A 22,184-nucleotide genomic window follows, 5' to 3' on the forward strand; every position below is an offset into this window, starting at 1 on the left:
GGCCGCCCTGGACGTTCTGAAATCACTCGCTATGGAAACAGCAGGAGTGCAAAAAAAATGCAGATTTTCCAAAGATTAAATCTTCAAAAAACTGAATAAATAAAACTGGTATATCGCCCAGCCCTAATTGTAAGAAGATTGTTTGTTGTTTAATCCATTACGTGAAAAAGATTTTAACATAAGATGTAGAAAAAGAGCCCCTTTTGTTCATTTCTTGTACCTTTTTTGTGCTTGAGTCACTTCTTGTCTGAACAAACAAGACATTTCAAAAGGAAATATGGTTTAAATGATTTGCAAATCATTGCATTCTGTATTTATTTACATTTTGTACAGCGTCCCAATTTTTTAAAACAAGGCTGTAGCAGGCATAGCAGCAGAACGTTAAACCTTACAGGACTGACGATGTTTTAGAGAACCTTCATGGATCTAAAGTCACGTTATGTAATCTCTGAAAAATGAGTCGCATGTCAGGGATATTTTACAAAAATCATAAATGATGAAACTATTTCCAGTTTTCAGGCGACATTCCCAGGGTGTCTGTTTGTTTTCTCTTTTTTTCCTGCTGAAGTTTCTGACGTTTATTTTTTTTTTCTTCTGATCTTTTTGTTGTTCCATGCAAAAAACACACCGCAGTAGACCTCCATGTTCCTGCATCTCCATGGAAACAGAGGCCGCCTGTCACATGACACAGAGGAGCTGCTGTGATTGGCTGGCAGCTGCGAGTCTTTTGGCCTCTCTTTTTCAAAGCATCTTTTGCCCAACCGGTCCAGCCCTCTCCTTGGCGAGGGGTGGAGCCTCCCTCCGCCCCGATGACATCATCATGGCACTGGTACGTCATCGTTGTGACATCATCATGCAGCATGCAGGAGCACAGGAGGGTCACTGCACCCAGCGACCGTTTGTCCCCTCCGGCTCGCCTCAAGGCCCGTTTGATGCAACGACACAGTCGGTCCCGTCTCCTGATGCTACGATTTGCCGCCTTCGGTCTCCTTATTCGTTAGCGGCGCCAACGCCGGGTCCACCAATGAGGTGGCGGGAAACAGTTTGAACCAGCCAATCACCATGTTGGACAGGTCCAAGTCGTCCAGTAGGATCTGAGCAGCTCCCATGAAGGATTTATGATCCATGCGTCCGTAGTCGCCCCAGACGATGATCTGCAGCGACAGACATTTTCAGTTTTAAAGTGAATTATATATATATAATACATACTTTGCAACCAAAATATATTAAATTTACTTTATAAAACACTATTACTGCCTTTTATTGTGGAAAATGTTTGCATATATTGCATGAAAACGGCTTTGTTTTTATACCAGAGTCAGACCATCCAGGTGTTGTTTGTGAGCATAAAGTTTGTTTTAAAGCAGATTTTGCATTTTGTAGGTACAAACTGTTCCGACGTCTCTAGATGTTTAACCACGCTCACCAAACATTTTATCACAATAACTAGCTGTTGGACTGACTTGAAAAGCTGTATTGTAGCTTAGCTAACGGATGTAGCGTTAGGTTGATGCTACGGAAGGCTAAATGTCCTCAGAATGATGTGTTGACTTGATTATTACTATATTGCAGTTTAGCCCTCAAGAGTAAAATAGTGACTGATTAAGGATAGAAAAGTGAGACTTTCGGCTGCTTCCTTTCACAGCTACTGTGTTGCATATCTCCTTAATATAAATTACTCTTCATACAAATATATTATAAACTGCTGGTTGACACCAAAGTGTGTCAGAGAAAGAATGCAGGTCAGAATTGGAATAGATATTTATACCAAACTATAACAGCCAATGTGGTGAATTACAGGTAGAGTCTTCTTTGTACAGAGCTTTTAAAAGTCCATGTAGCGTTCTCGTCTTTTAGGTCTCCAACATTTCTCCTAACCTCCTCTTTCTAATAAATCTCAAACTTTTGAACTCACATTAGAGGAGGACATTTTGCTTTCATTAGGTTTCTTATTAGCTGACAGAAAACATCGTCACTATTCTGCAGGTTGCAACTTCATTCTCAGTTCAAAAAGGCTTTATTTATTTATGCCACATTTCTTAACATCAAATGACATAAAAAGTGCACATATTTGTAAGCACAATAAAATTTTACCTTTGACCCGTTTTCCTACTTTTTAAACAACAAAAAGTAGTAAAAAAAACGTTAATAGATTGTTTTTCATCAATAATCCTCAGATTAGATCAATATTGTCCATCACAGAGCTGTGAGGTTGATTTTTCTGCATGTCTGAGTTAAAAATAACATATTTTACATTATTTTTAGTTCTGTTTGTTTGAAGGGGATATCTGTGTGTCACTTTTATATTCCCTGACTTTACCTGCAGCACTTTCCCTTCAGGATTTTCTTCAAACTGGAGCTGTTGCTGGTAAAGCGGGTCCAGAGTTTTTCTTGCCAGACGCGTTCGTCTCTTCAGCACACATTTCCCGTTATCCATTAAATACACTTTCACATAAGGAGCTGCAACACAAGCAAACAGAATCATGAGTCAGTCGGTAAAAACACACAAAAAGCTCATCTGCAGGAAGAATAGCTGCATTTCTGTCCTTTGTTAATAACATAATTTATTACATACACATGACATTTCTTCTCAGTTTTGGTTGTAGATGATTGTAGAAGACTGAAAAACTGTATGTGGATAAATTATAGATTCTTATATATATTAGGTAATAAAGGGGAACAGCATGTTGACGTGTGTCTGTACATCCTGTCCTGTTTTTTTAACGTTCTCTGGATAAATGCTACGTCCCACCACCAGAGGGAGCTGCAGGCTCTCCTTTAATATCAGCATCACTCCAGTCAGACTTATAATTCAATATTACCCAGTTATCATTGAAAAAATCCCTTTTATTATTTACAGTTTTATTAAAGTTTCAAACAAGTCATGAATTATTCAGCATGGATGGACAGAACCTCATCTATTATATGTGGATTTTATTTGATAAGACCATCAAAAAGTAGCGGATACACTGCAAAAACAACATTTTACCAAACATTTGTGTCTAGTTTCAAGTGCAAATATCTTAAAACACTTGAAATAAGAGAAAACTAACTTAAAGTAACTTTTCAGCAAGAATTAGGAGCTTGTTTTAACTCAATATTTTTGTAATATTGATTAAAAAAAACTGTTCTAGTTCCACTGGCAGATTATTTCACTTAAAAAACAAAATTTTCACAAATTATAAGTGAAAACAATTTCCTAATGAAACAAGCATTACAGGCAATATTTATAAATTATTTACTTAAAACAAGCTCCTGTGTCTTGCTGATAAAGTACTTATAAGTTATTAGACTTGAAATAAAACAAAACTAAGATATTTGCACTAGAAACTAGACAAAAACATACTTGGTATGATTTTATTTTTACAGTGTACGGGGCTCATTTGAAAATTTTTCAATAGCTGGCATACGTTGTATTTTTTCATGCTATGTAACATTTGCGGCTCTAATCAAGTTTTATTTAGCTGGACTGAGCAAAAATGGCTCTTTAGATTATAAAAGTCACAAACCCTTGGACTAGGCCATTCTAAGTTCTGGCTATGTTTAGATCTAAAGCATCCCACTGTAATTCTGTCTGCATGTTTCATGTTGTTGTCTCAGTTCCAGCCTAGTTTATCAGCAGCACTGGTTTAATTTTTTAAATGTACAACATTATAAAATGTTTGTTTCGTCACCTGGAGTGTTTTTGTTGCCTTGTTTACCCACAAGCCCCCGGGCCCGGATCACCTCCACGTCCAGCCGCTCCTTCCTGTAGACCATCCCGATCTGGATGTCCCCTGATCAACACACAGCCACCATCAAGCCTCTTTAAATGAGCTTCTAGACACAGACAGACACTTCCTGCAGATATTTTTATCCTTACAGCGCCTCATCTATGGAGGGCAAGGAGTGACAAAATTAAATAAATAAATATACCATAAAATATATGCATGTACATATCCATTTTATTAATTAAATGTATAATAAAATAATTAAAAACATCCTTAAATAATTAAATATACCAATAAAACTATATCATGAAATTATGAAATATGCAATTCAATAATGAAATATCCTATAAATATTTTTTAAACAATGAATTTAAATAGTAAAAAATTATGTTTTAAAGAAAAACTTTTCTTTAAAAACATTAAATTACATTTATATATTTCATGTTATATTTATTTATTATTTACTTAATTTTGTCACTGCTGGCCCTCCATACGCATCAACTAAGACAGATAGATCCTCTCAGAAACTAGAAAGAATGTGAAAACAGAATAAATACTGCAACATGTAAACAAATAATTATTCTATAGTTTTAGTCACAGAATAAATGAAGAAACCAAGTTTCTTCATTTATTAACCAAACTAAAAAATAACCAAGAATTTTAATGAAATTATTTTAAATAAAATTATTTCAATCAACACGTAACTTTAAATCCACCCTTTCCAAACTAATAAATGAGTAATTGAAAAAAAAAAAAGTAAAACTTTTTATGGTAAAAAGTGGAAATTCTGATATAAATAACTAAGTATAGATGTGAATGACTGCATGAGGATGATGTATGATTGAATGAATAAATTATGTTTAAATATTGATCATTGATACCCATGGGGGGCGTGGCCAGCGTCTGGCGTCCAGCCAGTTGGCCGGGACCTAATCCCTCCAGGAAGCCGGTGAACTGCTTATCTGACGCCAACTTCACTCCTGGAAATATCAGACTGACGAGACAAACAGGCAGACATATTAATATTAGTAGACATTAACAGTTCTCTCATTACAAATATGTGAAAAACGTATTTGATATTCTGCAAGTAACCTGTAGTGTCATGCAAAAAAATGCGAAATACAAAAATTTTAATATTTTGGCTGGAATTCAAATCATTGTAGTGCAAAACTTTATTAAAAAAACAGATTATTTTTACTGATGTGTTTCAAGTAAGCTGATTTATTTACGTAATTGAAATTTTATGGCCAAACGGAAAACACAGAAAATACAAACCTGTCCAATCAGAGAAATATCCAGAGTTGGGTAATAACTGGTCACATTTACATGAGTAACTTTTTTTTTTTTTTTGTTTACCTTTAAGAGTATTTTTGCCACGCTGTATTTTTACTTTTACTTGAAGTATTTCTGCTCTTACTTGAGTAAAATTTCTGGCTTTTCTACCCACTGAATGAAAAACAAACATGTTTTAACCAGAAATTCACCAGACACAGACACACACCTGAAGTTTTGGTTAAAGTTTCCAAAGTTTTTTATTGAAAGAAACTGATTTGGAAACATTTTTCTTTTGTCTGATTTTGTTATTTTTTTGGTTACTTATGTGAATTATTGTCATTTTTGTCCTTAAAAGACCAAAACTTTTCACTTTACTGTATATTTTGGTCCGTCTGACGATATAATTTTTAAATATTAAATGATTGATAATCAGTGAATCAGTAGCCTTTTTTATTTTATTTTTATTTTTTACTTTTACTTGAGTAAAAATATGCTGAAGTAGTGCTACTCTTGAGTATAATTTTTGGGATTCTTTACCACCTTTGGATATATATACCATCTACTCCAGTAGATGGCAGTGATGCACATTAAACTTTTATTGTCAACCACCATAAAAAAAAGAAGCCCAACCAGCATTGTGACACTCAGTGGAAATTATGTATAAAATATGTTAAAATGGAGGGTGGTAGTGTGATTTTTTTTAAAGAGAAAGTGACGAGAACAAAACAGAAGGAAACAGAAACGAGTGTTGAACTGAAAAGTGCGTACGCTCCGGGTTTTGGGTCCTCGGCGTCCGGATCTCGACTCGGCTGTCGGGTGAATCGAGATTTAAACTCGATGGCCAAACCGGTTTCTACGCTCCTCTGGACAGGAAGTCTTATCGCTTTCTTCTTCTTCTCCTCCTCTGAGAGAAACAAACGAAAGAGATTGAAGAGAAATTTGGATGAGTGTTTGGTGGAAACTGATCAACAGTTAGGCTGTAGATCTCCTGCAGGAGCTGATGGAAACACTAAAAACTTGTTCTGGACTACATGAAGTGAGCTAACATAAAGCATCTGGAATGTATGGCAGCTTATTGCAGATAGGAAGATAAAAAAAGGAAATGTCTGCCAAAAAAACTGAGCTTAATCTAAAAAAAAAAAGTTTTTTTTTTTTAGAAAAACATGGCCACTTCAAAAATGTAAAATTTTACTAAGTATTTTTGGTCTAGTATTTAGTGCAAATCTCTTAGTACACTTGAAATATGGCAAAACTAACTTACAACTAACTTTCAGAAAGACATCGGAGTTTGTTCTAAGTCAATAACTCCTTAACCTTGATGAAGAAATATTGGTTTCATTGGCAGATTATTTCACTTTTAACATGGGAAAAATATTCTAGATGGAATAATATGCCAGTGGAACTAGAACTGGTTGCTAGGTAACGGGCTGGGAAATATTCTAGATGGAATAATATGCCAGTGGAACTAGAACTGGTTGCTAGGTAACGGGCTGGGTTTGGGTGGGGTTGCTAGGTAACGGGCTGGACTTGGGTGGGGTTGCTAGGTAACTGTTTTAGTGCCCCTTGCCAGTGGAACTAGAACTCTTTCATCAGTATTAAGCAATTATTTACTTAAAACAAGCCTTTATAGCTTGCTGAAAAGTTACTTATGTTAGATTTGTCCTACTCCAAGTTTACTCTTGCTCATTGTTCATGGGAAAGAGTAAAATAAATCACAATATTTTTGATTTTCTTCAAATGGAAATAGAGGTTGGCTTGAAGCCTAAGATTTAAAATTACCGTAGTAGAAGTATTATGTTCTTCGAAGAAGAAATTAGTTACAACAACATTTAATTTCCTATTGAGATCAATAAAGTATTTTTGAATCAAATTGAATTGTTATATCAGGTAAAAGAGAATCTATTACATAAATAATTATAAAAAGCAAAAAGGATCTTAAATGTTCTCCCGTTTCCACTAGGATCTGACTTCCTGTTTGTGAGCTTTGACCAAACTGGGACCGACCCTCTGGGTTGAGCTGGGACGCGCTCTGACTCTTCTTTCCCAGTCCCACCATTCCCATCATCCTCGCTCCGAAGCTGGAGCGCCGCTTCTTGTCGTCATCGTCGTCGTCGTTTCTTCCTAACGAGCAAATCTCTCCTCCGACGCTGGAGGACTTGGTGAGAGGAGCACCAGAGGTAGATGCAGCTCTGAAATAAAGCAAAAAATATTTCTATCGGTTAAAAAAAAAGGTCAAATAAACCAGAGGAGTGGAAGACTAACAGGACTGAGAGGGATAAAAACTAAATAAATAAAAACACCAGAGGCTGGGCGACATGAACACTGCTGAGGGCAACATGCACTGCAAAATCACAAAATCTTACCAAGTATTTTTGGTCTAGTTTCTAGTGCAAATATCTGAGTACACTTTAAATAAGACAAAACTAACCTATAAGTGACTTTTCACTAAAATGTCGGAGCTTTTTTAAGTAAATGATTTTAAAGATACCAGTTTCTCTTGTAACAGGACATTTTCCCATATTATAAGTGAAGTAATTTACATGTAGAACTAGAACTTTTTCAGAAATATTAAGTAATTATTTACTTAAACTGACTTTTAAGTTAATGTTGTCTTAGTTCAAATGTACTAAAAATTTGCACTAGAAACTGAACCTATTTGGTAAAGTTTTGTGTTTTTGAAGTGTAAACTGCACATCATTCTTACTTTTCAGACTGCGCCTCCTCCAGCCCTTCCTCCATTGATTCACTCTTATGGAGCTGAGACTCGCCCTCTGCTGCTCCCTCTACTTCCTGTGCCCCCTCTGAGCTGCCGCCCAAATCCCCTGATTGGTCCTCCACAGAATCCGCCTTACTGCTTCGGCCAATCAGAGGACAGGATGGCAGCATGCAAATGGAGAAACATGCAAAAAGATGGCAGACGAAAACATTCACATGCAAACATCGTCAAAAAATAAAAAACATGCAAAAAATAAATAAAGCGAAACTTAACACATAAAGCAGGCAGAAGAAAAAGAAAAGACGACAGATCTGAGACGGACGTTTAGACGTTCCATCGATCAGGGCTGCAACTAACGATTAATTTTTAACTTGTTACTCTGATTATTAATCAGTTAATCACGTTTTGAAAAAATTGGTAAATTCTGCAAATTTTTCATCCATTTAAGCTTTTTTATATACAATATTAGAAATGCATAAGGAAACGCAAATAAACAAATAGTTTAATTAATTTTGTAAATGACGACAAAAACTTTCTATTGTTGAAATTGTAACATAGCATTCCTTTAGTGCACGCTATCTATCTATCTATCTATCTATCTATCTATCTATCTATCTATCTATCTATCTATCTACTGCTCAGAGTCTGTTGTTCTGTCAGCAATTGGCCTATTTTGAGTCTGCGTACTCCAGTTAACGATTAGCCTATTATTAAATTAATTGACAATTATTTCAAAAATCGATTAATCACGATTAATCACAATTAATACAATTAATTGTTTCTGTCCTATATTAACTTAATGTATGAGAGAGTAAAGCAAATTGAAACTTGTCCACATTTTGTCACGTTCCAACACAAACACAACCTTTAATGTATTTTCTCACGATTTTAGTGACAGATTTTATCAGAATTAGCTTTACTGGCTAAATTTAAAAAATGTTAAACTTTAGATTCGTCTGACCAAAACTGCTGGTGACAAACTGCAAACAAGATTTCTTCTGGATTTTTTCTTGCAGTTCTTGCTCACAGGTCAAACTTTAAAAGGTTACATTTAATTTAAAAGACTCAGAGCAAAAGAGGCTAGCTGCAAATTCGCATCAACATGTTCATATTTAATTTGTAAAAGAATGTGAGAGCCATAGCCTAATAAAGAGCACTGATCGTTTGTGTTGTAAGATGACAAAAAGAGGCAAACTTAATGAAAATGTTAATACTGCGAGGCTGGTTCCTGGCTTCTCACCTGATCTTGAGGGCGGTTCTGGTTTCAGATGCGTTGGACATGGCGGACACATCGCTGACGTCACTGTCTGACGATTTAAAGGACAGGCTGTCCCTCATCTGAGGACAGAAGTCGAGCAAACAGGCGAGTAAGGCCGTGACATCACAAGCAGTTGGTTTGGATTGGTGTGGGTTTTACCTTAGTGGGGTCCTTCATCACACCTGCAGACACAAGAGGAGGATCAGTTTAAAATAAAAATAAAAATGTGGCACAAAATGTTAACATGGGATCTTATTGTGAAGCATCAAAGTTTAATTTAAAACAGTAATGTTCAGGTTTGTCTCATGTTAACACAAAGCTGTTTTTGAATTCAGAATATGCTCTTTTGCAGTGGTGGAAACACTTCCTCTAGTGTGCTAATAGTGCAGCTAATCTTTAGCTTAGCGTTTTTGCTAGCTTTGAAAACTATTGGCACATTTAGCTTCCCCTAATCTCCTCTAAAGTGCTTTTTTAAACTTTTACTTGAATATATTAAGTTTTAGTTATTGACTATCAGGATATTTTTGAGTAGTTAGATGTTTTCATTCATGCTGTTATTTTGAAGTGAGCGATGATCATGTATATAGCATTTTTATTTTCTTTCATGTTTATTCTGTACCCAGAATGCATTGCTGTTCCACAGGAAAATGTATAAAATGCACTTTCTGACCGAAACCTCTCTGTGGTCAATCAGCAACAGAGTTGGCAAAACTCAGCAACTATAAAACTGTAAATATTGAGTGAAAGGTTGATAGGTGTTCAAAAACAAATTTGAAGCTGCATGTTAATATGTTGTGTCATTGACACATGGTGAGGTGTCAACACGGTTGAAATTAGCAGTTTAGCATTAGCTTCTACTAAATACCATGTTGTAGCACATTAGCACTAATAGATCTAATGTTTATGATTAGTGTTGTAGGGTTAGCCCAGCAACCTTTTTAGTTAGCGGTGCTCATTACTGCTCTTATGTTTCTACCACAGAAAACAGGACTAAATTATCAGGGGTCAAACATTTTCAAAAACGAAGTAAAGAGGATGATTACTTTCAGTTTTTCATTCTATCTTTTAGACCAGAGATGAAAACCAAGCTTGAGTCAAGCACTAGAAAACTCTCTGAAGCAGCTCAAATCTAAACTACAAGCAGAAAGAAGCAGTGTCTCTTTACCTTCTCCACTCGCTGGCAATACGTCTCCTTCAAACGACAACAATCAATGAACAACAAACAAACTGATCAGGGTAAAACATGTATGAAATGAGAGAGCTGGGCTCGGCATTATCAGTTTCACCAATTAACACTCTAAAAACCACACTAGACACCAGTTACTATAAACACCTTTTCGGTGTACCTCAGAGCTCAGCTCTTGGTCCCATTTTATTGTCATAAAAATTGTATTTTGTGTTGTGTTTAGCTACAAGCCACTAATACAACAAGGAAACAATAATTCAAAAGGGTAATATTCACAGTGTTTTTATGACAATAATGGTAATAAGCAAATTATGGCTGACGGGTCTTTACCTGGAAGGTTACTAACAATTAAAGGGATACCAACTAAAGCAAACCGTGTCCTCTCCAGACTGCAGTGACTACGATCTAAACACTAGAGGGTGCTGCCGTACCATTGGGTGTTTTCCTCTGCTGGTCCTCCCATGTGACCTCTGCATCATGCAGAAAGAGACAGGTGATTGGTCAAACCCACAGTGGCATCATTCAGGTGACCCCCTCTTTGTCGTCAACAACAACCCAAAGCTTCAGTTTACGAGCTCAGGGATCACCTGAACTCATCATCAGACCACCCTGAGTGGACTTGCCTTTTCTGGTGCCGCCAGGTGTAGCTGAGCGTCTCTCTGGGTCTGACACATGCAGACATGAGGTGATGATGTAACAAACATGGACACATGAATAAATGAAGCATTAAATAAATGAACATCATTGATGTGAGGAATGTGGAACATTCTAGCATTAAACTCCTGAATTGACCCTTTGCATGACGTCACGCTTTTCAGAAAATAGCCTCGCTCCGCCATGATGGATGTCAAAACAACCTGTCTGCATGACAGGGCCTGTAAATTTAATCAAAAACAGGCAGTCGGTCCCTAAATATCACTTGTATCTAGTTGATTTCACTGTAAAAATGATCATAAAGTGCTAAAGACAAGAAGCTAACCAAATTTGTCATTTTGTTGCACGTCTTTTTTGCAGTAAACACTTTTACTGATGATTAATGTTCATATACTTACTAATCTTCATATATAAGATTAGTAAAATGCAATCAAACATTGCATCATGGAGAAGGTACATGTCTATCACTCTAGCACTGAATGTTTAGAGCCCCATGAATGTTCAGCAAACATTGCATATCATTTGTCAAAAGTCAAAATGAAACACCATTAGAGGTCTGGAGGCCGTTGTCTGCAGACGGTAGCTAAGGTTCGCAGACTCTTTCTTAGTAAGCCTGGAGAGAATGCCACATCATCATGTAGCCAACCATGTTTGAGAAAAACTAGTAAGCATCTCAGGGTTTCCCCTAGAAAACCTGCTAAGCTAAGTGGTAGAGGTGCTAGGACAGTCTGTGTTTTTGTGTAGAAGTTACCAAAATTCGGAGGAGCACAAGCAGACATCGAAATTTAAAATAATAGCATGTGAAGCCAACCTGCAGGTTCAGGTACGGCTCTACCGGTTCGCACCCATCAACTATAAATCTATCTTTATGCTCACAGACACTGGTGTATAACACAATCTATGCTTAGCCTGATGAGGAGCAAATAAAGCCTGGTGGCCCGCCAGGCTTATAATACACTGGGGGAAACACTCCAACTGGATGTTTGTACACTTTCTTACGCTCCAGTGTAAGGGGAAGAGTTGTTTATGACATTGGTATAAACCACATGGCTGGAATTCAGGCAAAGTCGATGATTTGATTAAATATGAGGGAGAAGTTATGGGTCGGTCTCTTAGCTAGCTATGTCCAATTTTTGTAAATACCGCCATCTATGAGCCCCAACTAGACGTGCTACTTCCACAGACAAATCAGCTTGACTTGAGCAAGTAAAAGGAAGGCTACAAAAACAATCGCAGTCGCTCCTTTCAATACTCCCATCGTCTGTCATGGCGCCGCAACACAATTAGGTGATATAAACGCAAAGGGTCAATGTCAGGCTACCAGCCCACAGAAATACACACCTGGAGTCTGAGGGGGTGGGGCTGGTGAGGGAGCTGGTGAAGGGGCCGGGGATGGAGTTGGGGGTAAAGTGGATTCAGGAGGTGGCTGTGGTTGTACGACAGGAGGAGGGGGCAGAACAGGAGCAGGAGGCGGGGCCGGGGTAGGTGCAGGTGTTGGAACAGAAACGGGGGCAGCTATAGGTGTTGGTGTGACTGTGGGTGCAGCGGGAGGTACAGGTGCGGGTGGAGGACCAGGGGTGGGTGCAGGCACAGGTGTGCGTACAGGTGGGGGAACGGGTGCAGGTGTAGGCACAGGTGTGCGTACAGGTGGGGGAACTGGTGCAGATGTAGGCACAGGTGTGCGTACAGGTGGGGGAACAGGTGGATGGTGAATAGGGGTGGATGGAGGTGGATGAGCTGGTGGTCCCTGAATTCGTATCATTGGAGGAGGTTGGTGATTGACTAGAGGAGCGGCATGTTTCTGTATGGGGGGCAGGACTTCATGAGGGGGAGTGGGTGGAGCTGTGGCTGTTGGTGCTCCTGCAGGTGGAGTGGCCAAAACTGATGAACAGCAGTAAAGTTTAAAGAAAGAGGAAACAAGAAGATGATCAGAAACAATGAGAGGATTAATGACAGCATGACCAGCTTCAGAAGCTAACCAGTCACATGACCAATCACATCACTACTGTAGTTAAAACACAGAGAGGAGACATCGAGTTCAGCAGGTAGCAGAAGAAGAAAATGACTCCAGATCCTTTCCACTGAATTCACACAACTTTGAGAATCAACTTCATTGATTAAAGGTGACCTATTATGCTTCTTTGAACAGGTCAGGATAGATCTGAGGCCTACGCAAAACATGTCCGTTAGTGTTTTTGCACAAAATCATTCTTAGATAATGAAAGTTTAGTCTGCTCAGTTGTGCCCATTTTGAGCCGAGGGGAAATGGCTGCAAACAGATGTGCGATTACACAACTGTACGTCTTTGAAAAGCAGAAGTGGAGCCTCCTGCACAACCAACAAGAATGCAGTAAGTGGTGCCTGGATGGTAAGTCAACAGCAGGAGTCACTGTACAGCCCATACAGCCTTACTAACAGCCGACCAAACGTAATGAAGCTCTGCTTGGGTTGCTAGGTAACGGGTGGAACTCCGCTGAGGTTGCTAGGTAACAGCGCAGTGCCTGTGGAATGTAATTTAACCTGAAGGTTTTTGAAACCAAGCACCAAAAACCTTGAACTTATTGCCAAAAAATGGCTGGATGGTTTTTGTTTTTACTCTTGAGCTGTTTTTAGAAGCAGTTGAGACCCAAATGGAAGTACAAGTGCAAAATATGAATTTTGCGTAATATATCATCTTTAGGAAGTTTTTGGCTGCTAGTTACCAGCCAACAGTCCCACCAGTTGAACACTCAGACATTCAATGCAGGTAAACCCCTGACCCTCCTGCATTGCAACGCAGCTAGGACTTCCCACAAAGCCCTAATCAACCCAATGACGTCTACGAGTGTTTTCACACACACACATCTTAATCTGTTCCATCTAATCGTCACTTTTATCCTCCATTGATCAACAACTGCAGCTATGGCACAACGCTCTTCTTAAAGACCCAACACATACAGAGAATGTCTCTATTTCTAACCAGGTGGACGACACTCAGGTGCTGAAGTCACTACCTGTCTGAACACAGTCAAAAGGTTCTCCATCTGAAAGAAACAACTCAGCGTTAGGCTGCTAAACTCCACTCAGCAGGATCAGCTGCAGAGAAAACACTCATTTTATAAAAGGTGAATCAATATGCTGCTGCAGGACTTTAACATTTTTATTTATATTTGATGATTGCTGATGTTTAATAAGTTGTAAAACGTTCAAAGTACATTTTTTTTGTGCTTTTTTTTGTCCAGGTCATTCATGTAAATGAAATTTTAAAATTAATTTACAGATCAAATGGCCAAATAGGTGGAAACAAGTACATTAAGTATTTCTATATGTATTCAATTAGCACCAGAAATAAGGAGAAATCAGTTAAAATGGCTCATTTAGAAGCAGTAAAGAAAACAATTAACTTTATCTTTGTTGCACCAACAGATTTATTTAATCTCAAACTCTGTGGTTTACTTTTTGTTTCCTACTGTAGCATTTGAGGGCCAATTGAATGTGATTTTACATCTCTGGATATGAATTTGATTGTTTTATAAAGTGTCTCAAGATGCATTAACTTATGCTGAATAAATTAACCAAATTAAAATTAAAAGTAGATAAATATCTTGAATGCAGATAATATTGATTATTATTAGCTGATTGGCAATAAGATCAGCTGTTCTCCAGTAAACGTACTTCGGTCCAGAGGTCCTTTTGGCGGGACAACAGGAAGCTGGCGTCCGCGGCGAAGGGAGACTGCCGTTCCGGTGGGACTCGTCATGTTGGATCCGACGCGAGCGTTAGCCCTGTTTTAAAAAAATAAAGTAAATAAATAAGGCAATGGAGTATCCAGAAAATAAACTACAAACAAGAAAAAAGGAAGAAAGGTCAAATGTCAATGTCTGATTAGGAACCATGCATTTGATTAGTAAATTAAAGACAACACCAATAATTAAAATTAGGGCTGCAGCTAATGATTACTTCAGTAATCGATTATTTTGACGATTAATCAATTAACTGAGTTTAAAAATTGGCACAATTGTTACGATTTTTCATTTAACCGCATAAACTTTTTCTATGCAAAAAAAAAGAAAAACTACAATATTTGGAAATGGGGTTAGGGTTATGTGTCTTTATTTTATATAACTTGCACAGTTTTGGCATTTTTTTCAGTAAACTGTCTTTTTTGATTCTGTATGCTCCAATTAATGGCTAATCAATTACTAAATTAGCTGATGATTATTTTAATAATTGATTAATCATGATTAATCGGTCCAGCCCTAATTAAAATAAACCAATCCTTCAAATAAATGTTTATTATAATGTATGTACAGTTTTTTTGTCCAGTTTTTATTTGTGGACAGTTACTCGGTGTGTTTGTGTGTGTTAGAGGATTAAACAGCAGGTTGCAGGAAAGCCAAGCAGGCAGACGATAAATTAAATGTTTTCTCTCTGGGTTGCACACATGCATGGTTGCAACATAACCGACAAACCAAAACAACAAATCAAATAAACAAAAGGCAACGAACAAGTCAGGCTGCCGAACATGCAACAAAACAAAGAGGGTTAAAGTGAAAAAATAAAGAGTCGGACTTCATGCTCCAAACACCGTAGAGACTGAGCCGCCTCCTGATTGGTCAGCAGCGGGTCACCTGATCAGTGCAGGTGAAGGGGGGGCGGAGCGGCCAGACCTAAGGTAGGAGGAGTCAGCGCGGTCAGTCGAATGCGACCGCGTGTAGACGGGTCGGTCGGCCATCGCTCGCTGGTCGGCTGAGCGAGAGCGGCTGTAGTAATCCCTCCGGTCCATCCCCCTGCTGTACCTGCGTATCACCATGACAACTGTCAACTACTGTCACCATGACAACCACTGCACCTTGGGAACAGGTTAGTCACATGGAGGACATTGTTCTGGTCACCTGTGGATCTCAAAAGTAAAAAGGCACTGTTTGTAGGAGAGGAAATATATTTGGCACAATGTTTCCCAGGAAGTTTTCAGAACAGGTGAGAACAGAAAAATAAAAGCTTTTAACTAAAATTGAAGGACATACATTTGGGATTCAGAGAGGAAGAGCTCAGAGCTCCCAGAAGAAAAATAAGAAGTGAAAGACGATTCAGTCGGCATTTTAAATCTATTCTCTGGGTTCACTTTTCCCACAGAAAAATTCAAGAACTTCTCAAGCATTTTCAAGGTAAGTTTCCAAACTTTTCCAGCACCACACTTTGGAGATAAAAACAACACAAATTAACTAAAGAAGACAGTTCCAACTCACAAGTTTATATCATATATTAACGTTAATATTATATATTGGCGCAATATTTTAAACTAAAATAAAATAAAATTTTATGTTTTGAAATGTCTCTTTATACATGTTACTAGCCTGAAAAAATTATGAAAAATGTTCTAGCGCTTAGCAAAAATAAATAATTTTAGTGATTCTAACTGACCTAAAACAAGAAATGTTTAGTTTGATTTAACTATAGACTGTGATAAAAATGCTTAGGTGTCTTTTTATTATCTTAAAATTTCTGGTTTCAACAATAAATTTAGGCTTTTAATCAAATCGTTAGATTGCATTTTACTGTGAAATTACGCAGTTTGAATATGAAGCACTTTCCAAACCTCTCTCACTACAGCTACAGCTAACTGGTTTTCCTCCGGTCGGTAGCTGGTCTGTTTACCTCAGCAGCTCCTCATCATAAGCTTCTGGCTCGTAGGGAAAGTCTGGGATGAAATCCTGACTGCAGAACAGAACAACGTCAAACACTCAAACCTTCCACTGTTTCTACACTACGTTACCGTTTCAGTAATTCAATTCAAAATCTGACACCCATGCATTATTTTGATTTATTGCACACAGAGTGATATATTGTTACCATTGTGGAAATATTTGACTCATGTCTAATGAAAACCCAAAGTTCAGTTTCTACCAAAAAACAGCAACAAACAAGAACCATAAAGTTCAGATTATATAACAGATTAAAAAATTATTTAATATTTAAAAACAAAACTGTATTTTTTATATTTTCTACACTATTTGTTCAAGGAGAGCATAAATATACCAGAAAATATGACTAAATGTAGTTAGTGGGTGTAGCTTAGTGGTATACATCTTAAGTGGCGTCCTGGAGAATCCTGTTTCAAATGAGAATATTTTTCAAGAACAATAATTTTTATTGTTATATTAGAAAATATTTCTATTATAACTCTGAGTTCATTTCGCTCACGGACTCCAGCTACAGTTCACACTTTGTGAATGTTCCCCAAACTCCTGAAATGACTTTGCTTTATTTCAGGTTTGGATCATCCTTGTTACTTGTGCACCTCTTACTAACAAACATTTTTCCTTCCACTAAACTTTCTTTTAATATTTTTAGATACAATGTTCCATGAACAAATAAACTTCTCAACCAGTGGCATTTAGCGGTTTAAAATCTAGAAATAAATCACTCTGTATGTAATTAATCTACTGGGTCACACTTTAGGAAGTGCTTACTGGGGCGGTAACACAGGGCTCCAATTTTTTGGGGGGGGCACTCAAAGATTTTTTCTTCTTTATTTTTTAATGAATACATATTTTGCAAATATTGCACTTTATATAAAACTTATATGCCCAAATTAGTTGCGGTGCATCAATATTTTGGGATTTTTATGATCATAAACAATATTCCTGTATATGAAAATTATGAAGTTATACTCCGTATTTTTCTTTAGGAAACATTTTGTTTAATGGACAGGGCACCAAGCTGGCTCCAGCCCCGGGCCCCACATCCTTGTAAATACGGCCCTGTGAATCTATGTAACATATGAGTTTCTTCTTTTGAATTAAATTACTGAATCTACAGAGACGCACCTATGAATCACCTATAGACGCACCTATAGCACCTGTAAATTAACAACTAGCAGAGCTTACCTGTATTCCTCACAACTCCCATTCATTACATGGTTTGTCCAGGTTTGTTGTGGACCGTTAAAGTATCTTACATGCAGAGAAGCATATCAACAGTTACATGTTTACTCTTTAAAATGTAACTACTGGTACTACACTAGCTACTGCGGCGGTACCTGTCGTAGGAATCGAGAGAGTTGGCAACAGACATTCTCCTCAGGTGTCGCCTGAATACAGAGGAGGAGGAATTGAATCCAGATGTTCAGCACAAACTAAACACCAAAATGTCCACAACTTCTACTACCAAAGTACCAAAAACAGCAAAGACAGAAGGGAAGCGGTGCTACAACATTAAGGGAGGCTAATGCTAAGCCAAAAGTCTGGAGTGTGAAACTATAGAACTAAAACCAGAACCGAGTTCAGGAACCAACATTGAGACAAAGTTATTCAAAACTAAAAGCTGAACATAGATCAGCTGTAACATCAGGACTAAAGCGCATTAAATCCAGTTCAGACCAGTTTCTGCTTTCATGGTCCAACACATCAGCACATCATACTGGATCAGACAGCACCTGTTAGCCGCTAATGCTAGTGACGCTCCTGCAGGCGCCATTGTTGTGCAGCGAGTCACAGTAATGATGCAAAATCTGAGAAAAATGTTCGTAGCACCTTTATTTCTTAACAGATTTCTATAAAATATGTCTTCAGTAAAATCAGTTAAAGCTTAGAAAGTTGATGTGTGTTATCCCTTGGTATAAATCTATAAATAGTTTGGTTTCTATCAGTTCTGTCAAAATGCAAGAGATGACTGAGCAAATTTCTCTTTAATGTTGGTCAATAATTAAATCTCACATCTTTACTGGTCCCAAAGTTTGTTCAAATTTAACAAAGTATGGCTCCTAAACTTTATAAAATTTCATCCTATTTGATGATTGTTATGAATATTGCAACAATCTACAAAGGAAGCTATTACTCAGGTTTTTGTCGTTTGTTGAACTTTTATAAATCACAGCAGCTGCAGTGCGTCACAGCAAAGGGAAAATAACGCTGAGAAACAGTTGAAGAGCAACTCAAAACCATTTGTATTCTGCTTTGTTTTCTTCTTGCTCTCTGAGTCGACTCTAAACCCAAAGACCCGTTGCCACGGTAACCGACTGACAACAACTCCGCTAGCAAACAGAGCTGCGATCACGTTCAAATGTATCAACACCGAAAAACCCAAAAACCCCAAAGCAGAACATTCAGCCCGCTACAGTTTTATGTTTCCAGGCTTGATTTTTAGTTTGCAATTATTGATAAGTGATCATCTGAACACAACGGTGATTGATTAGCTAATTTAAAGAGCTGCTCTGCTGATGATTTGTCAGAGTTGGTGTGTGTCGCCTTATTTTACTGCTAACTGAACCGAAACACATCGCACATGGACATGCTAAGGTTGTCAAAGTCTAGCTAGCATAACTGACAACTTCTCACTTTCTCTACATTATTTTTAATTAAAACATTTTCCTGACCACTGAAATTGGACCTTTGTTATCCAGTTATTGTTGTGTTGTCAAATAACAAAAAAAATGGCGTTGTTTTTTGATGTTATTTTTGTTACTGTGTCATTTTTCCGACCACAGATATTCCTGACTCAAAGCACAGCCATGACGCGCGCTAACTGACGTGATGTCCAATCCAGTATTACATTAATGATCCAACTGCAGCTATTTTTAACTTCAATACTGATTTATTAATTAAAATGTTTAATTAAGCCGGAACCGGACTCCATGCTTCTCTAGCTGCAGTCCAGGTGTGCTGGACTGCACACCTGGTGCCGTTTCCCTCAGTTACCTGTCCAGGCTGCTGTATTGACAGGCGTCAGAGTACGCTCGACTCAGTTTGGAGCCACGCAGCAGCCGCACCGCGTCCTCCCGGTACAACGGATACAGAGGGTTGCCGCTGGCAACCACAGGTCAGAGGTCAGAGAGGTAAAGAGCCAGAGAAGAAGAGGAAAAGTTTGGGTAAAAATAAAAGGCGAACTTCAAAGAACAAAAAATATTGTGCCTCGAAAAGTGGCAAGTAATTTTAACTCATAAAAACAAATCTCACCTCTTTGCTCTTTAATCTCCTAATCTAAGACTAGAATCGTTTAATAATATGGTTTAAAAATAAAATCTGATCCAATTTTACCAAGATAATATATTACCTCTGTGGAGGCGGTTGGCTTGGCGACCGTGACCTGCGGACCATCTCAGATCGGGAGCAGTGATTGGACGACATCACCTGTTCTGGCACTGAGAGCGTGGAGCTGTGGAAGTCCCGCCCATTCTGTCTGTAATCTGCAATGAAACAAATAAACGTGGTTTATCCGTCTACATTTATGTGATCTAAAGATAAACGTTCAGTCAAACTGCAACTTGTGAGAAAAACTAAGTTTCTAACTTCAGAGACGGAAAATCAGAAATATGTACATACATTAATAGATAACACTTCTGTTTTATTCCGTAGACATGATTATTGTGTATTTTTTTTATTTATATTGAGAATATTGTCTATTATTTCTGCATGTCATGGTGCTGCTGCTCAATAATTAACCAATTCTGGGATCAATAAAATACGTCTCATGTCACCTTAAAGCAGCAATAAGAAAATTTGAAAATTTAGTTTTTAGAAAAAAGAAAATTCGAGCACTATAAAAAAAATCAGATTTTCACCAATCCCACTGGAAAAAAAATCCAATTTTTATCAATAAAAATCCTATTTTTTACCAATGGAGACATTGTGTTCCAGTTAATGTTTTTTAGTAGAAATTTATAATGTTTCCTACAGCCTTTCTTTTCAAAAGATGAGTAAATTACATTGTGGGATGTTGCGTTTACCTGAAATGACGCCAATGCCGTCCTCACAGTCGTAATCTGAAAACTCGCTGTCGCTGATCCTCTGAGATCCTACAAACACACAGAGGGAGGAAGAAACGAGAAGGAGGACGTTTAGAAGACCACATATCATCTTCAGCTGGAAGCACAACAAACAGAAAACCATCAAACTCAGGAGCAGAATAAAAACAGAAAATAAATATGTAACCCTGAGTGAGGCAAAAAGCTTTGGTTGTGCAAAGTGTTGGCTCTCTTTTTAGTAACAAAATATGTTAAGAACCATTATCTCTTTCCTCTCACTTGAGAATGAGTCACACCTTTGTATTGATAGTCACCTAAAATCACAATAAGATACTTAGAAATTTGTGGGGTAGCGTGACAAAATGTGAAAATGTTAATGGGGAGTGAATAGAGGGAACCGCACTTAACCTGTTAATGTCAATTATGAGTCAAATGCACCATAACAATCCTTCATCCACAAAAAGAAAGCAACCAAACTTCTATCAGTGTCTTCAGTCAGAAGCTTCCATAACACTGACTGCTACAGCATCTGCATTGACGCTTTAAGGAAAATTACAGTTGCGTCTAATATCCAAATAAGCTGCTGCTGTTTCCACTCGCACATGAAAACGGCTGCAAACAGATGCGCAATTATTCAACCGTACATGTTTGAAAGGCCAAAGTGGAGCCTCCTGCACAACCAACAAGAATGGAGCAAGTGGTTTCTGGATGGTAAGTCAACAACAAAACACTTGTTTTTTCCAGCAGCCATTGTACAGCAGTAAAAACAGCGGACAAAATGTGCTGAAGCTCCTTTGGGTTGCTAGGTAACAGGACGGGGCTTGTCAGGTTGTTACCTGGCAACAAAACGTTGACATCAGAAAGTTTTTGAAACAGCTTATTTTTTTAAACACCAAAAAACATCAACATATTGGTAATCAATTCATTTTTTTAATGCTTGGGCTGTTTTAGAATCAGTAGAAACTAAAATGGAAATATAAAAATGTGCAAAATGTGAATTTTGCATAAAAGGTCCCCTTTAACAATTATATGGAAAGGATTACAAACTGTCCATCCTGATCGTTTCTGATTTTATGGCTGCAGAAACAAAAAACTGCAACATAAAATTCAGAGGACTCCACACAGACACACAGGCACACACACAGGTGTTATTACCTGAGTTAAAGTAAGGACCTTTATCTGGTAACGGATCATAAGAAGTGAAACAACAAACAAACAAAAAATAGATGTTAAAAAAACGACATGATGGAATAAAGACACAAAATAAACATCTATATTTCTAAAAATTGATCATTAAGCAGCAATAAAAATAATAAAAAGAAAGTGACTGAGTGGGAGTCGGTGTGTTTCTGGTGTGACTCTCACTCTGAAGCCTCCTGCTGCTCTGCGACGGCTCCGTCTGCAGTCCCCTCCTCTGCAGGTAGGGGGAGGCGTTGGGCAGCGGCACCGAGGAAACGTCATGAAGCTGCAGCTTGTACCAGTGAGGCTGATCGTCCAGCAGCGCCGACTCCAGCTCTATCAGCACCTGACGAAACACGGGGAACGTCAGGACGCCGATCCTAAAGCCAGAGATCCTCAAACCTGTTCGGTCTGAGGATCACTTCACCTATTTAACATCCACCATCCAGCTTCAAATTACCCCTCGTTAACGCAACATGTCA

General features: G+C 38.0%; 1 protein-coding gene across 18 annotated transcripts in view; it reads right to left on the minus strand.

Annotated features, from left to right (window-relative positions):
• Positions 1-276: 276 nt before the first annotated feature.
• LOC103147909 (regulating synaptic membrane exocytosis protein 2-like) overlaps positions 277-22,184 on the minus strand; it is a 43,706-nt gene continuing 21,798 nt past the window's right edge. For 7 of the 18 annotated variants that reach the window (XM_016678834.1, XM_016678832.1, XM_016678841.1 and 4 more), the window contains 23 exons: positions 21,889-22,048; positions 21,679-21,702; positions 20,506-20,574; positions 19,833-19,965; positions 19,478-19,585; positions 17,821-17,871; positions 17,669-17,734; positions 16,437-16,496; positions 14,454-14,563; positions 13,793-13,822; positions 12,141-12,680; positions 10,769-10,810; positions 10,577-10,615; positions 10,125-10,151; positions 9,119-9,141; positions 8,942-9,039; positions 7,690-7,836; positions 6,990-7,174; positions 5,754-5,889; positions 4,592-4,704; positions 3,675-3,776; positions 2,321-2,460; positions 277-1,154 (listed from right to left, as the gene is read on the minus strand). In XM_016678834.1, the coding sequence (XP_016534320.1) occupies positions 966-1,154; positions 2,321-2,460; positions 3,675-3,776; positions 4,592-4,704; positions 5,754-5,889; positions 6,990-7,174; positions 7,690-7,836; positions 8,942-9,039; positions 9,119-9,141; positions 10,125-10,151; positions 10,577-10,615; positions 10,769-10,810; positions 12,141-12,680; positions 13,793-13,822; positions 14,454-14,563; positions 16,437-16,496; positions 17,669-17,734; positions 17,821-17,871; positions 19,478-19,585; positions 19,833-19,965; positions 20,506-20,574; positions 21,679-21,702; positions 21,889-22,048 (2,592 nt within the window). In that variant the 3' untranslated portion in view covers positions 277-965. Of the gene's footprint in view, positions 1,155-2,320; positions 2,461-3,674; positions 3,777-4,591; positions 4,705-5,753; positions 5,890-6,989; positions 7,175-7,689; positions 7,837-8,941; positions 9,040-9,118; positions 9,142-10,124; positions 10,152-10,576; positions 10,616-10,768; positions 10,811-12,140; positions 12,681-13,792; positions 13,823-14,453; positions 14,564-15,409; positions 15,578-16,436; positions 16,497-17,668; positions 17,735-17,820; positions 17,872-19,477; positions 19,586-19,832; positions 19,966-20,505; positions 20,575-21,678; positions 21,703-21,888; positions 22,049-22,184 lie in introns of all 18 variants that reach the window. The other 11 variants (XM_016678835.1, XM_016678836.1, XM_016678839.1 and 8 more) reach the window with 6 other exon arrangements.

This window comes from Poecilia formosa, unplaced genomic scaffold (assembly GCF_000485575.1).
Source record: "Poecilia formosa unplaced genomic scaffold, Poecilia_formosa-5.1.2 Scaffold192, whole genome shotgun sequence".
In the NCBI taxonomy this organism is placed as follows: Eukaryota; Metazoa; Chordata; class Actinopteri; order Cyprinodontiformes; family Poeciliidae; genus Poecilia; species Poecilia formosa.